At 45.7% G+C, this 15,238-nt stretch overlaps 1 protein-coding gene across 2 annotated transcripts in view; it reads left to right on the top strand.

Moving 5' to 3' along the window:
- The window catches only part of EGFLAM (EGF like, fibronectin type III and laminin G domains), a 203,972-nt gene that overhangs the window by 183,790 nt on the left and 4,944 nt on the right, over positions 1–15,238 (top strand). For both annotated transcript variants that reach the window (XM_047766743.1, XM_047766734.1), the window contains exons 20-21: positions 2,604–2,747; positions 12,068–12,151. In XM_047766743.1, the coding sequence (XP_047622699.1) occupies positions 2,604–2,747; positions 12,068–12,151 (228 nt within the window). The remainder of the gene's footprint in view (positions 1–2,603; positions 2,748–12,067; positions 12,152–15,238) is intronic.

The raw sequence follows: 15,238 nt of genomic DNA, 5'->3' as shown, positions 1-15,238 counted from the left end.
AAGCTCCTGGTTTGGAATAGCCAACTTACACGACAAGAGAAAAATGGACTCTAGGCAGAATCTTCAATCCAGTGAGGCTCCTCTTTGGCGCTTTTACTTTGACCTTTTCTCTTCCTTCTCCTTCCCCCAGCTCTTTGTTGTTGATAGCCTGCCACCCCGCACCCACACCATGGTTCTAAGATTTTTTCCATCCCCTTTAGGTTGCTCGCATTTTCACAGACCAAGGCACTTTAAGCCAAAAAAGTATCCAGTTCTTAGGGTGGAATCTGGTGGCTTTTCAAGGAACAAAAGTGGTTGAGAGACATTATCCTGGGCACTGGATGTCCCTCTGAACACATGCCAGACAGACAGGGCTTTGTTTCTCTAATCCCACGTGGCATTTACCAAGGTTATCTTTTATTTATGTATGTATGTATGTGTGTATGTATTTATTTGTCTTTTTGCCATTTCTTGGGCAGCTCCTGTGGCATATGGAAGTTCCCAGGCTAGGGGTCGAATTGGAGCTGTAGCCGCTGGCCTACACCACAGCCACAGCAATGCTGCATCCGACTGCGTCTGCAACCTACACCACAGCCCACGGCACCACCGAATCCTTAACCCACTGAGCAAGGAGGCCAGGGATCAAACCCACAACCTTATGGTTCCTAGTCGGATTTGTTAACCACTGAGCCATGACGTGAACTCCCGTATCGAGGTTATCTTGCATGGGCTTTAGGCAAAGTGGTTTCCCAGCTGAGAAACCCTCTTCCTTCTTCAGCCTTTTCTCCTCAGAGATAAAAAGGCATTCAGTCCTCAGAAAACAGGAAGTGCGAACAGGGCCCAAGTCTCCATCCCCCTCATGCTTCGTGAGAGGCAGCGGGTGATCTGGGGGAATAGAGGGGTTTGGTGAAAATAAGAGGTGCCAGGCCCCAAAGCAGAACAGCTCAATGGTACCTGTGTGCATATATGTAGGTGCATGTATGTATGCATGTGTGTGAACTTACAGGTAAAAGTCAAGTTCAGGGTCTGTTTCAGTTGGATGTCATTAGCTACAAGTAACAGAAAACTCAGCTCAAAATGCCTTAGATATGAAGGGTATTTATTATTTCCTATAACAAGCTGTCCACACTTAGACTGGATCCAGGATGATGGATTCAGAGATTAGCTGTATCATCAAAGTCTCATCTTTCTTCCTTGTTGTCCTCGGCATATTTTCCAAAGGTTATGCCCTTTGTGGTTATAAAACAGCTGTTCATAAGATGCTCATTAAATGGTTATAAATCATGGCAATACTAGTACAAGTAAAAAAACTTTGTTTTCATATGACTCTTTTAAGAGGAGAGGAATCTTTCCTAGAATCCTTTGATAAATTTCCTCATCTCATTGGACAACAGTGGTCATGTGCCCACCCCTAAACCAATCACGCAAGAGAAATGGAACCATCATGATCGGCTTGTACCAATTAATGTATCCAAGGCATGTGAGAGAAGGAAGGAACCTTAAATAAAAGTTGGGGAAAGCAGATCTCTAGGGAATGGTTCCAGGGCTGGATAGAGAAGTCAGCCTCATGGACCCTACTCCTTCTCACGCACACTCTGAGACCTTGCATGGGGAGGGCAAACTCCATCTCTTCCTGTCTCAATCAGACTCTGGGTTGCCTTAGCCAGAAGTCCCCTCCACTGTTCACTACGGAATGCACTCTACAGCTCCACGGTCAGGTTCATGAGACAGACGGGGAATGGCACATGGGGCAGGAAAATAGAGACTTTTCCAGGAGTGCCAGCTTTGTAGCAATATTAAGGTATATTTTCTCCTATCTCATCTTTTATTTAAGGACCCCATGGTTGCTTTTCTCCCTACATACAGATGAAACACTGGTCACTTACTAGTGAAACTAGATCTCTGAACCAGTCTAGTCCTAAGAATTGATAAGAACACCCCAAGAATTGATAGGGACACAGAAGCACGTGATCCTATCCCCAGGCCTGGCTGTAGGGCTGGGACCTGACATTCCTGAGCTCCTGTCCCTTCCTCTCGGTTTCTGGTTCCTGCCTCTGCCTCTGTTCCAACACCTCTCAAGATCATTATCCCATCAAGGCATCTTCTTTGTCTGACACTCTGCCCTCTGTCCAGTCACTCCTCTTCTGCTCTCAAGGACAGTCATCTCCAGAGAGGGCCTCCCACAGCCATGATTGTAGCCCAAAACATCTGCCAACTTGAACCTCTTGGTAATTAAGGAGACTATTTCTTTTTGAGGAATAGGGAACACTCTCCCAAGGACCCTTGAGTGATAGGACAGGAAAGAAGGAAGACTGAGGTGTGTCCTCAGGGTGCAGGCTGGGACCATGGCATTGGCGAGAGTCTGGCTAATCTGTGACTGGTCACATGCCCTCCCATGGGGTTTCAGCACATGTGGGGAGAGAGACACCACTGCCCAGTGATAGTTCAGACTTTTAGACCCATTGCGTGACTCAGGGTGATGATGCCTCTTATAATCTCCTGGTGGTAAGTGTCAGAAATGTCAGATTATTCCTTATAATTGGCAGACAAAATCAGGATTACTCAGGAACAGATGCTTGTGGAGACTGATTGATTTGCTGCAACTATTTGTGTATTTTCTCCAGGGTTTCGGGATCGAGATCAAATGCATTCATGAGGTTTAAGACAACTGCCAAAGATGGCCTATTGATGTGGAGGGGAGACAGCCCCATGAGACCCAACAGCGACTTCATTTCCTTGGGCCTTCGGGATGGAGCCCTGGTGTTCAGGTAACCCCTCCACCGGCTGCCTTCAGCATCATGTGGCTGTTTTTCTCAGACATTGTTGATCAAGCCAAGGAGAGGGTTGCAGAGGGAGCCAGGACACTGTCTGCTAGGATTAACTGTTGCCTAAAGCTCTGGGTTTATCTAGGCTCCTGGTGTTTCTTCCCAGCATCCATCTATAGGACAGCAGTTGGCCAACATTGACGGCCTGGCAGCCAAATCTGCCCCCCGCCACCCAGTTTTGTAAATGAAGTTTTACTGGAATACCGCCATGCTCATTCATTTATGTATTGTCTATGACTGCTTTCGTGCTTCAGGGATATACTTGAGTAGTTTCAATGAGACTGTATGGCAACAGCTAAAATATTTATTACCTGGCCCTGTGGAGAACAATTTTATGACCCCTGTTCTAGTATGTTACTACCATATATCGTCCCCTGACCCTCACAAATTGGAAAGTAGTAGAAAGAAGACTTTGATAATGCCAAGCATGAACACGGCCCAGTGCTCCCTGGCTCTGGCAGATCTGAAGACCTAAAGTCAGAGACCTGCCATTATATTCTGACTCTGCTCCCCACTAGCTATGGAGCCTTGGGAAGGAGAATGCCTGCCTATTTTCCGATCTCCCACTGCAAAGAACAAAGCACAAATGCATCTCTCAAGAGAGCAACCCTGGAGTTCCTGTTGTGGCACAGTGGAAATGAATCTGACTCGTATCCATGACGATGTGGGCTTGAGCCCTGGCCTCGTTCAGGGGGTCAGGGATCCAGCATTGCCATGAGCTGTAGTGTAGGTCGCAGACACAGCTCAGATCCTGTGTGGCTGTGGCTGTGGCACAGGCCAGCAGCTACAGCTCCCATTTGACCCCTATCCTGGGAACTTCCATATAACACAACTATGGCCCTGAAAAAAAAAAGAGAGCAACCACCATTTGGATTTTTGCAAGTGATTTTTGGATGATAACGGATAAGACACCTTCAGAAGATCTGACATCTTTTGAGTTTAGACTGTTCTCAGCCTTGTCAGATAGGTAACTGTGAAGTAGCTGCAGGATTACCTGGACAACTTCTTTCCACCCAGAGCTGGTGGATGGAAGCAGGATTCCCAAGAGGCAGGGACCAGCTGTGTGACATGAAAAAGCTTCTGTAGAGATTTTGATGTCACAGTCTGACCTGAGGTTAAAAATAGCTCAGCGGTTTAAGAATTTGACTAGTATCCATGAGGACCTGGGTTTGATCCCTCGCTCAGTGGGTTAAGGATCTGGCGTTGCTGCAAGATTCCATGTAGGTCACAGATGTGGCTTGGATCCTGCACTGCTCTGTGGCTGTGGCATTGGCCTGCACCTGCAGCTCCGATTTCGATCCCTGGCACAGGAACTTCCATGTGCCACAGGTGCGTCCCTTAAAAAAAAAAAAAAAAAAAAAAAAAGAAAGAAAGAAAAAGAAAGAGTTTGTCTAGCCATTGATTCTCAGAGCGTGGTTCCTGGACCAACAGCATCAGCATCACTGGGACCTTGTTAAAAATACAAATTTTCGGGCCCCACCCTGATCTACTGAACCAGAAGAGCTCTAGGGTGGGATCCAGCAATCTGGTAACTGTTTCTGCAGCTGAATCTGATACCAGCTAATGTTTGAAAGCCCCACTCGCTCTCTGGAGCATTTGCCCACGCACCCCCCCCCGGGGGGGGGGCAAGAATTTCTCTGGCTTTGCCTTCTTTAATCTCCCCTCTGGTGACTAGCACAAGTGTTCACTAAATAATATAGAATGAATTGGAATTGAAATAGACCAAGGCGAGGTAACGGAACTACGGAGAAGATGAGGGCTTAATTCCGGGGCATCAGTGGGTCGTGAACTGGGACTGCTGACAGCCAGGATAGAATAATGTAAGCTTTTGCAATTTTTTTTTTTTGGTCTTTTTTTTGAAATTTCTTGGGCTGCTCCCGCGGCATATGGAGGTTCCCAGGCTAGGGGTCTAATCGGAGCTGTAGCCACCGGCCTATGCCACAGCCACAGCAACACCGGATCAGAGCCGCCATCTGCGACCTACACCACAGCTCATGGCAACGCTGGATCCTTAACCCTCTGAGCAAGGGCAGGGAACGAACCCTCAACCTCATGGTTCCTAGTCGGATTCATTAACCACTGCGCCACAACGGGAACTCCTAAGCCTTTGCAATTAAAAAAAAAATTTTTTTTTTTATTGAAGTGTAGTTGATTTACAATGTTGTACCAATTTCTGCTGTACAGCAAAGTGACCAGTCATATATGACTGTGTGTGTATATATATGTGTATATATATATATATATATATATATATATATATATATATACACACACACACACCACACACATTCTTTTTCTCTTATTATCTTCCATCATGGTCTATCCGAAGAGACTGGATATGGTTCCCTGTGCTGTACAGTAGGACCTCATTGGGCATTGAGGGAGGAAATGTCCCTTGTCCAACATCACACTTGCCCCTACACAGCAGAACATGCTCAGCGATGCAACCCTATGTTTGTTGGGGACTTCTGAGTGTGACTGAAAGCTAGAGGCTGCCAGAGAGAGCAGTTTTCACCCCCTCCCAGCTCCCCCCTGGCCCCAGAGGTCAAATGCTGCGCTCTTCACACCCCAGTTTCAGGCTGGCTGCCTCAAAGCCATTTTCTCGTGGTTTTCCTGTGGTTAACCTCGCCAAGGCCTCAAGTACTTGATTGTGCCCAGAAGAGGGAACTGAAACAGTAGCTCAGCCGAGGGTGGGAGGCCCAACTTCCCCCCTAAACCGCCAGCGAAAAGCCGGACACAGAAACTCGATCTACTCTGGGCCACCCCGCAGCCCCCTCCCGCTCTCACACCCAGGCCGGCCGGACTCCCACGCCCCATGGGCTCCCTTCTGACAACGCCACTCCATCCCAACATATTTCTTTTGTTAGCACCTCTTTCTCAGGTGTCTGAAAATTGGCTCCGTGTTTTTCTTTGAAGCCTGGAGTCTGGCGGTGTCCTGTGTCCCGGGTGCAGGGCTCAGCCCCCGCGGCGGAGGCAGACATCCGCACTCATCCCCGGGCCCGGAGCCCAGCATTGCCACTTTGCTGCATTTCCTTCCTCTGGGCAGTTATTTCCCCACCTCATTTGCCCAACCCAGAAGGAGGGAGGCATCAGGGAGGCTGGGCACAGAGAGGAATTCGAGTGTGGTCCGTGGTTTGAAATCGTCATCGTAGAGAGAGTCAGCCGCGGGGCTTGTATCAGAGATTCTGGTGGAGGAGGACCCGGTGGGCGCCAGAATTCCATTGGAAGCAATCAGGCACCAGGCCTTGAGAAAAAGCGGCCAAAGTGGTCAAAAGGGGCTTCAGGGTCAGACATGCCGAATTCCCATGGCCACGGGATTTCCTGCAAAGTTACCCATCCTCTGTAAAAGGAACAGGCTAGTCATGAGAACTGAATGAGTTAATTCATGTACGGGACTTAGTGCAGCGCCTGACATATCTGGTTATTAGAGATCACAGCGATCAAAGTTACTGTCTTTGATCAAGTGTTTTCTATTTTCTAAAACTCAGATCTCTAGGAGTTTCCACTGTGGTGCAACAGGATGGGCATTGTCTTGGAAGCACTGGGACACTGGTTCAATCCCCTGGTCAGCACAGTGGGTAAAGGATCTGGCATTGTGGCCGCTGTGGCTTAGGTCCCAATTGCAGCTTGGATCTGATCCCTGGCCTGGGAACTGCACAGGCCGTGAGGCGGCCAAAAATGAAAATACATAAATACTCAGATCTCTGATATATATATATTATATGTATATATAAGGAACTTGACTCAAAATATCTGCTATCTAAAATTTAGCTAAAGAGACAAACAAAATTTAGCCATTATTATGATTTTCCTTTTTCGGGCCATACTGCAGCATATGGAAGTTCCTAGGCTAGGGGTCGAATCAGAGCTACAGCTGCCAGCCTACACCACAGCCACAGGAACTCGGGATCTGAGCCATGTCTGCGGCCTACACCACAGCTCACAGCAACACCAGATCCTTAACCCACTGATCGAGGCCAGGGATCAAACCCGAGATCTCATGGTTCTAGTCAGGTTCATTACCACTGAACCATGATGGGAACTCCTAAACTTTAGCTATTATTATTGTTATTGTTGTTATTATTTTAAATAAGGCCCTACCCTCAATCAACTTAACATCAGGAACCTAGGGAGTGAACGGTTTATTAGGCAGATGAATCATTTTTGAGGTTTTGGCATTTGATCCAGGTCCAAAGCAATTAGTAGGCAATCTAAGATAATACAGTATAGTCTCAACTTTTTTGACTTTCTTTCTTCACCTAAATACTTGCCCTTTTGCTAATTTAGTGCCAAAAGCGCTTCTGCTAGAGAGTAAGGAAGAGTGATAGAATTGCTTTAAAAAAAATTATGGTTTGGGTGCAAGATTAAGTAAAAGAAATAGAAAGTGCTCAGCTAAGACTGTGGGGGTTTTTTGGTTGCTTTTGTTTGTTTTATGATTATATATGGGTCACAAAATCAAGTGTGCAAAACTCATTTTACTGGCTATCTTTCCCACTAATTTCCGTGTGACCTTGATAACATCTTCACGTGTCAGAGTAAAGGAAGCAGTCTGATTAGCAGAGTACACTTTGCTGTACTTCAAGGGAGGCACAACCAAGTATAAGTACCACCGTGTGGAGGCAGTCAAGTGGCGTTTGGGAAGCCTTACCTGATGGCATTTCTTGGTGGTCCACCTTGGTGCTCAGCCTCTAGCCTTTCGTGCACACCAAGTTGAGTGGGTAAACTCGGATCAGGATAACCAATTCATGCTAACCAGACTCATAAGACACTGATGGAGAAACCAGGCATACCTTTATTTTGTTCATTTCTTCTTCATTCACATTTTAACCTTTTAAAATTGAGTTATAACTAAGTGAAGTAAGTCAGAGAAAGACAAATATATAGTATCACTTATTTGCGGAATCCAAAAAAATGATACAAATGAACTTATAAAGCAGAAACAGATGCACAGACTTCAAAAACAAGCTCATGATTACCAGTGGGGAGCGGAGGAGGAATAAATTAGTAGGAGTTTGGGATTAACAGATACACCCCACTGTATATAAAATAGATAACCATCAAGGTCCTATCGTACAGCACAGAAAACTATATTCAATAGCTTTTAATAATCCACAGTGGAAAAGGATCTGACAAAGAATATAGATATATCTGAGTCTATCTATTTACCTATTTATATCTGAATTTCTTTGCTTATACCTGAAACTAATACAATGTTGTAAATCAACTATACTATTTTAAGAATTGAGGTATCACTTACATAAAGTGCACAAATAGTAGGTGTACAGCTCAATACACTTGTTAATATGTAAATGCCTGTGTAACTACCACCCAGAACAGGATATAGAAAATGTCCCCCACCCAGGAAGACTCCCTCATGCCCTCTCCCAATAAAGGCAACCACTCTTCCTGGGTCATTTGTTATTGTTTAAAAGAAAGAGGAATTCCAGGCTGAGGTATCAGGCATCTGGGGAAGCAGGAGAGGTAATTTGAAGGGTCTGCAATCGGGGTGGGGTGGGGGTGGGGGGGGACGGTGAGTCAGGCTAGATGTGCCATCTGAGCCACCCCTCCACCTGCAGTGGTGGCTGGATTCCTCTGCTGGATTCAATATTCTCTCCCTTGAGTAGAGTCTGGCTCTTTGCAGGAACAGGCATGTTATCAGACTGGAGCCATAATCCTTTATCCAACACAAGTGGAATGGTTTCCATTACATGGATTACAATCATATTTGGGAGTTCCCATTGTGGCATAGCGGAAATGAATCCACCTGTATCCATGAGGAGGTGGGTTGGATCCTTGCGCTGCTCAGGGCATGGGAGATCCGGCATTGCCATGAGCTGTGGTCTAGGTCACAGACGTGGCTCAGATCCCTAATTGCTGTGGCCATGGTGTAGGCTGGCCACTGCAGCTCTGCTTCGACACCTAGCCTGGGAACTGCCATATGCTATAGGTGCAGCCCTAAAAAGCATAAAGTAAAATAAAATAAAATATTTAAAAATAGGAGTTCCCATCGTGGCCCAGTGGAAATGAATCCAACTGGGAACCATGAGGTTGCAGGTTCAATCCCTGGCCTTGCTCCGTGGGTTAAGGATCTGGAGTTGCCATAAGCTGTGGTGTAGGTTGCAGATGTAGCTTAGATCCTGAGTTGCTGTGGCTGTGGCATACGTAGGCCGGCGGCTACAGCTCTGACTGGCCCCCTAGCCTGAGAACCTCCATATGCCACAGGTGCAGCCCTAAAATGACAAAAGAAAAAATATGTATACAATCACATTGCCGTCCAGTGTTCACTACAGCTAGACGCAAGTCACCGTGATTCTGCGACCTGGGTGTTCCCAAATGTTTCGTTAAATATTTACAGCCTGTTGATTTACTCTCACACATGACTACTCTTCCAGGAGAGGCTTGACCAGTTTAACTCTTAGTGGCAACTTTTTCCTACTGCTAGTTCCTCCTGGTGTGTTGTCAGCACTGTACACGTGCTGCATTAAGTACTGCACATATTTGGGATGGTTTGACTACTTGTTTTGCTTTTACTATGTGCTGTGCTCTTTACATATGTGATCTTACTGGCTGTTCCCTAAGATCCTCCCATTTCACAGATGGGAAAATTTAGGCTCAGGGAAATGAAGCAAATTGCCCAAGCTCACAGAGCTGGTAATTGACGGCTGGGATTCGAGGCAGATCCTTCTGATCCAAGTGCCTAGGTCCTTTCCATCACCCTGTGCTTCTTCTCCTAAAAGCCCACGTAGTAATTCCCCTAAGTTTCTGCCAACCAGCTCTCAGCCCTGCTCTATATTCATTCGTTTCTTCGACAAGCATTTAGCCACTAAATAATGAAGCTGAAAATTCTACCTCTGGGTTGCTTCATACAAGAAGATGCTTGATGTGGGAAGATGCATTAAGAAACAGTGGATTTTTCCAGGTCAGAGCCACAGCTTTGTCTCATAGTTTATCAAGTCTCCCGGGGTTCTATTCTTGGTTCAGTGTCAATGGGCTGTGTGACTTCTTTGAGGCCCCGTTACTAAAGAAAGGACCCCTAGTGCTTTCCCCAGGGGAAGGCAAAGCTTTCTATTCTTACTCTTTTCTCAGACCTAAGTACATGCAAGAGCTCAGGGACCAGTCCACATCTCCTCTCAGTATTCCTATGTCTTGGCCTGTGAGCTACAGGGGAGACAAGATGAGGAGAGGGTTGTCTGGGTGGAACACATTTTCCTTCAAAAGCATGATCACAGAGGCTTCATTAGATTATCAAGGGGAGGTCTAGGCAGTTGGCCCAGTGCCCAGCCTGGAATAGCCACTCACTAAATATTTGTTGTATTGAATTAAGGTAGAATAATTGAATGAACACTGGCCTGAGAGGGATAACATATGCATGTCTTCTGATACCCTTAGCATATCAAGGTATCTGGCAACTGAAATGGAAAATAGAAAGCTACCGAGTGGATCCGCTGTCCGAGTAAAACGTGGCGCCACAGTGGCGGTGGCAGGTTGACAGATAAGACCTCCAGTTCAAGTCCTACATATTGGCTTTGGGATCTTAGGCAAATTCCCTTCATCTCTTTGGGGTTCAGCCATGATTTTTTTTTTCTTTTTTTTGAAAGGTAAAAACACATGTATTAGCTTCTGAGGACTACCATCCCCAGTGACCACAGATTGGGTGACTTAAAACCATAGAAATGTGTTCTCCCACAGGTCTGAGGCTAGAGGTCCAACCTGGAGGTGCTGGCAGGGTTGGTTCCTCCTGGGACCTCCACTGGGGGATCTCTTCTGTGATGCTTTCCTAGGTTCTGGTGGTTGTTGGCCAGCCTTGGTATTCCTTGGCTTATAGATGCATCACCCCAGTCTTTGCCCCATCTTCACGTGGGGTTCTTCTCCATCTGTCTCTACCTCTGTGTCCACATTTCCTCTCTCCCTAAGGACACCAGTCCTGTTGGCTTCGGGGCTTCCCTAACCACGTATGACATCATCTTAACTAATTACATATGCAAAGACCCTGTTTCCAAATAATGGTACATTTTGAGTTCTTTTTTTTTTTTTTTGGTCTTTTTAGGGCCGCACCCACAGCATATGGAGGTTCCCGGGCTAGGGGTCTAATTGGAGCTATAGCTGCCGGCCTATGCCAGAGCTACAGCAACTCCAGATGCGAGCTGCATCTGCGACCTACACAACAGCTCACAGCAATGCTGGATCCTTAACCCACTGAGCAAGGCCAGGGATGGAACCTGCAAGCTCATGGTTCCTAGTCGGATTTGTTTCCACTGCGCCACGACGGGAACTCCTACATTTTGAGTTTCTGAGAGGACATTAATTTTGGGAGGACAATATTCAACCTAGTACAACACATTACAAATGGTAAAGAAAGTATATGCATATATATATATATATATATATATATATATATATGACTCTTTTCTGTGCAGCAGAAATTTGCAGAGCATTGTAAATCAACTATAATTTAAAAAAATGATAAAGCCCTTCTTGTTCCTTATGCCATAATACTGTATGTGGGACCTAAAATAAATCAGCCTCGAGGACATTATGCTAAGTGAAAAAAAACACACAAAGCTCACAAAGAGACAAACACTGTACGACCTTACTTAACGCAATACCTAGGGTGGTCACATTCATGGAATAAAAAGTAAAATGGGAGTCCCCCTCATGGCTTAGTGGAAACGAATCTGACTAGAATTCATGAGTATGCGGGTTCGATCCTTGGCTTCACTCAGTTAAGGGTTAAGGATCTGGCATTGCCACAAGCTGTAGTGTAGGTCGCAGACATGGCTTAGATCTGGTGTTGCTGTGGCTGTGGTGTAGACTGGCAGCTATAGCTCCAATTCAACTCCTAGCCTGGAAAACCTCTATATGCCATGGTTGGGGCCCTAAGTAGACCAAAAAAAAATGATAATAAAATGGTGGTTGCCAGGGGTGGTGGCGTGGCAGGGAGAGGGAAACGGGGAATTGTTGTTTAATGGGTACAGAGCTTTACAAGATACAAAAGTTCTGGAATTGGTTGCACAGCAGTTAGAATATACTGAACATGACTGAACTGTACACTTAAAAAATGGTTAAGGTAGGACATTTTACCACAATTAAAAATTTTTCAAAAAAGTTGTGACCATTCACATCCTTATTTGGGAACCTCATGTCTCTATAACATTGTTTTATTTTGTGTTAAGGAAAGTACATTCTGAACTACTAAGAACTTTCACAGTGAACATCATTTGTGAGTGATCCTATCTCTGTTTGTTCTTCTCCAATGCCTTTAGCTATAACCTGGGCAGTGGTGTGGCATCCATCATGGTGAACGGCTCATTCAACGATGGCCGGTGGCACCGAGTCAAGGCTGTTCGGTGAGTACCTGCCACAGCGTGAGACAGAGCTGATGGGATGTGCTCCCCCATCCTTTTGGTCCTGCTCCCTGTTTCCCAGCCTTGTCTGGTGTCCAGAATCCCTGATCCAGGTCGTTAGGGCAACTTGGTACCAACTCCCACCTCTGCCCAACACTGGCAGGCCAGAGAGGCTGAACTCCCTAACTCAGCTCAGTGGGTGAAGAACTGGCTATATCCATGAGGACTCAGGTTTGATCCCTGGCCCTGCTCAGTGGGTTAAGGCTCCTGCGTTGCCATGAGCTGTGGGGTAGGTCACAGACATGGCTCGAGTCCTGCTTAGCTTGGCTGTGGCATAGGCCAGGAGCTGTAGCTCCGATTCTACTCCTGGCCTGGGAACTTCCATATGCCATGGATGTGGCCCTAAAAAGCGGAAGAAAAAAAAGAAAAAAGCTTTCATTGCTTTCCCAGGCAAAGGAAGCCACAGCAGGCTAATACCTTAAAGACCGTGCCCTTCTCTGCAGGAAGAAATGCAGGGAGTTTTATAGTCCAAAAGGAGAAAACAGGGTTTCAGATAAGAATCAGGATTGGTGGGGACATGCATTCTTCTTTCTTTGGGGAAACCTTAGCCATTGAAGCTGGTGTCAGGAGATCTCAGAGTGATCCTGGTGTGGTCTTCTGGGTTATTGCTTAGAGTAAAAGTACTTGTGAAAAGAGCATATAGATCAGAGATTAGAACAAACTAGGAATGTTCTTAAAAAATATCATGTGCTAATAATCTTTAACCCACAGGTAATTGTGCTCAGGGTGTCTAATCTTTAGCTTACGGGGGATTGTGTTATGGTTCCGTCAAATGAGGGAGACGCACAAGGAAAAGTTTGGAGCTGTTCAATTTTAAAGTATTCATTTCTGGAGTTCCCTTCGTGGCTCAACAGAAATGAATCCAACTGGGAACCATGAAGTTGCAGGTTCGATCCCTGGCCTTGCTCAGTGGGTTAAGGATCCGGAGTTGCCGTGAGTTGTGGTGTAGGTTGCAGATGTGGCTCAGATCTAGCATTGCTGTGGCTGTGGTGTAGGCCAGTGGCTACAGCTCCTATTTGACCCCTAGCCTGGGAACCTCAATATGCTGCAGGTGCAGCCCTAAAAAAAAATAAAAATAAAAAAATAATAAAGTATTCATTTCTAAAAGAAGCATAAGGAATATAACTTTTCTCTTAGGTGTATAAGATGCCTACATCATTATTTGTCTCCGTTGAGAGGGAACCAGGATCCGTCCCCATGGCTGCACGATTGTTGCTTGGCTCTTCCTCCCTTGTCTTTGCATCCTCCCCTTCCCTCATCAGCAACTGTCTGACCCTGTCCCTTGGAACTTAGGGAAGATCATGGAGGCTGAATGAGGCCTGTTTCCTAAAAATAAGAAATGGGGGGCCCGGAGAGGGTTTTGTGCCCGGAAGCCTCACAGAGCCCTGCTCAGTTATAGTTTCCTACTCAACTCACATAGGGCTATGATGGCAGTAGCTTTGCTGGACCTCATTCTCCTGTCCACTCTGCCTGTCTTTGATGCTCAAAGGTTGTGTCAGGATACGGAGCCAGATCTCTGCCCATCAGCTTCCTGAGTGGCTTTGAGGGCTCTTGAGAGACAGTGATTTTGATGAAGGCCTAACCCTGACTTGTTAGAAAGTAAACGTCTTACCATAGTGAATATTTACAGGAGTGATCTCAAATGTAAGTTAAATGTTCATAATTCAACTCAATTCCAAGATTCTTCAGACCCTGGCTTCTAAGTTCTTCATTTCTCTCTTCCTCCTCTTTAAAAGGGCTCACTCGGAAACATCCAAAGGAATACGAAATGCTTGACCACATGTGATTCCTCTAACCCCATCCTGGGGGCATCAGGGAATTCAATGTCCATGAAAAGAAAGGGTCTCGATAAAACATGCAGACACTGTGGAAGGATTTTTAGCCCCCCCAAATTGTTATAGTTTGATTATGTGCATCACACACTGATTGGGATTCCAGGCAGTTCCTAGACATCCAAGGAAACAGATGTGAAGGGACTTTCCCAAGACTATACAACTCTTTGTGGGCTGAGCCAAGATTAGAATCCTAGATGAAAGCTCTTTTCATCCTGCCCCATGGTGCAGTGCAGCCCACCCCCTCAAGAATTTCAGATGTTTGGAGGGATAAGACAGGGAGTGCTCCACCCTAGAAACTGCAGATGTCACAGCATTAAGCTTGGCGCCATGAAGATGGCTTAGTGGACTTGGGTCTTATTACTGTCTCTCCAAGTGGGTCTTTGATTGCAGTGAGGGCTGAACAGAAGGAACTGAGATCGGGAACTGGATAGATGGGAGGATCCAAGCAGATATTGCGAGTTATGTTCCAGAGAACCAGACCGACCTAGAAGGGATGGTACAGCAGATCTAAGCAGGAAGTGGGTCAAAGCCATGGATATCAACTGTGGCAGGAAGCATTGAAGGGATACCTGAATTCTCTGCCAAAGGCTCCAGGGTCAGAGACAGAGGAACTGATGAAGAGGAAATCTCCAGGTGGGGGTGGCCTTTGCCTTATACCTCATCTTGCTCTGAATAATTCTAGTCTTGCAGAATTATTATTAATTATTTAATGATTATTATTAATTATTATTAAATATTATAATTAATCCTAGCAGAAAAGGGAAAATCTTCATTTATTAAGCATCTTCTGGATGCCAGGTATTTCACATACTTTATCTCAGTTAATATTCTCAGGAGCTGGGGTTTTATACGCTTCCTTTTATGGATGAAAATGATGATAATATTGAAAAAAATAGCAACACACTCTTCTACCACTCTGTATGGAGCAGGTAGGTATCAAACACCACGCTCTGTGCTTGGCACCATAATTTCTGATCTTGACGGTAGCTTTCGAAGATAGGCGTAGTTATTTCCATTTCCGATGAGGATGCTGACATTGCACAAGGTCACTCGTTGGGTCATCTACTACTATCAGCCATGTGCTATTCCAGACACATGAGATGCATCATCGAATAGTACCCACATCCCTACCCTGAGGGTCTTGTATTCTAGTGAGAGGCCATAGACAAGAAGTAATGAACATAATGAGGAAGTC

This window comes from Phacochoerus africanus, chromosome 1, assembly GCF_016906955.1.
Source record: "Phacochoerus africanus isolate WHEZ1 chromosome 1, ROS_Pafr_v1, whole genome shotgun sequence".
Classification (NCBI taxonomy): domain Eukaryota; kingdom Metazoa; phylum Chordata; class Mammalia; order Artiodactyla; family Suidae; genus Phacochoerus; species Phacochoerus africanus.
The sequence above is the reverse complement of the archived record's forward strand: the minus strand, read 5'-3'. Positions and strand labels throughout refer to the sequence as shown.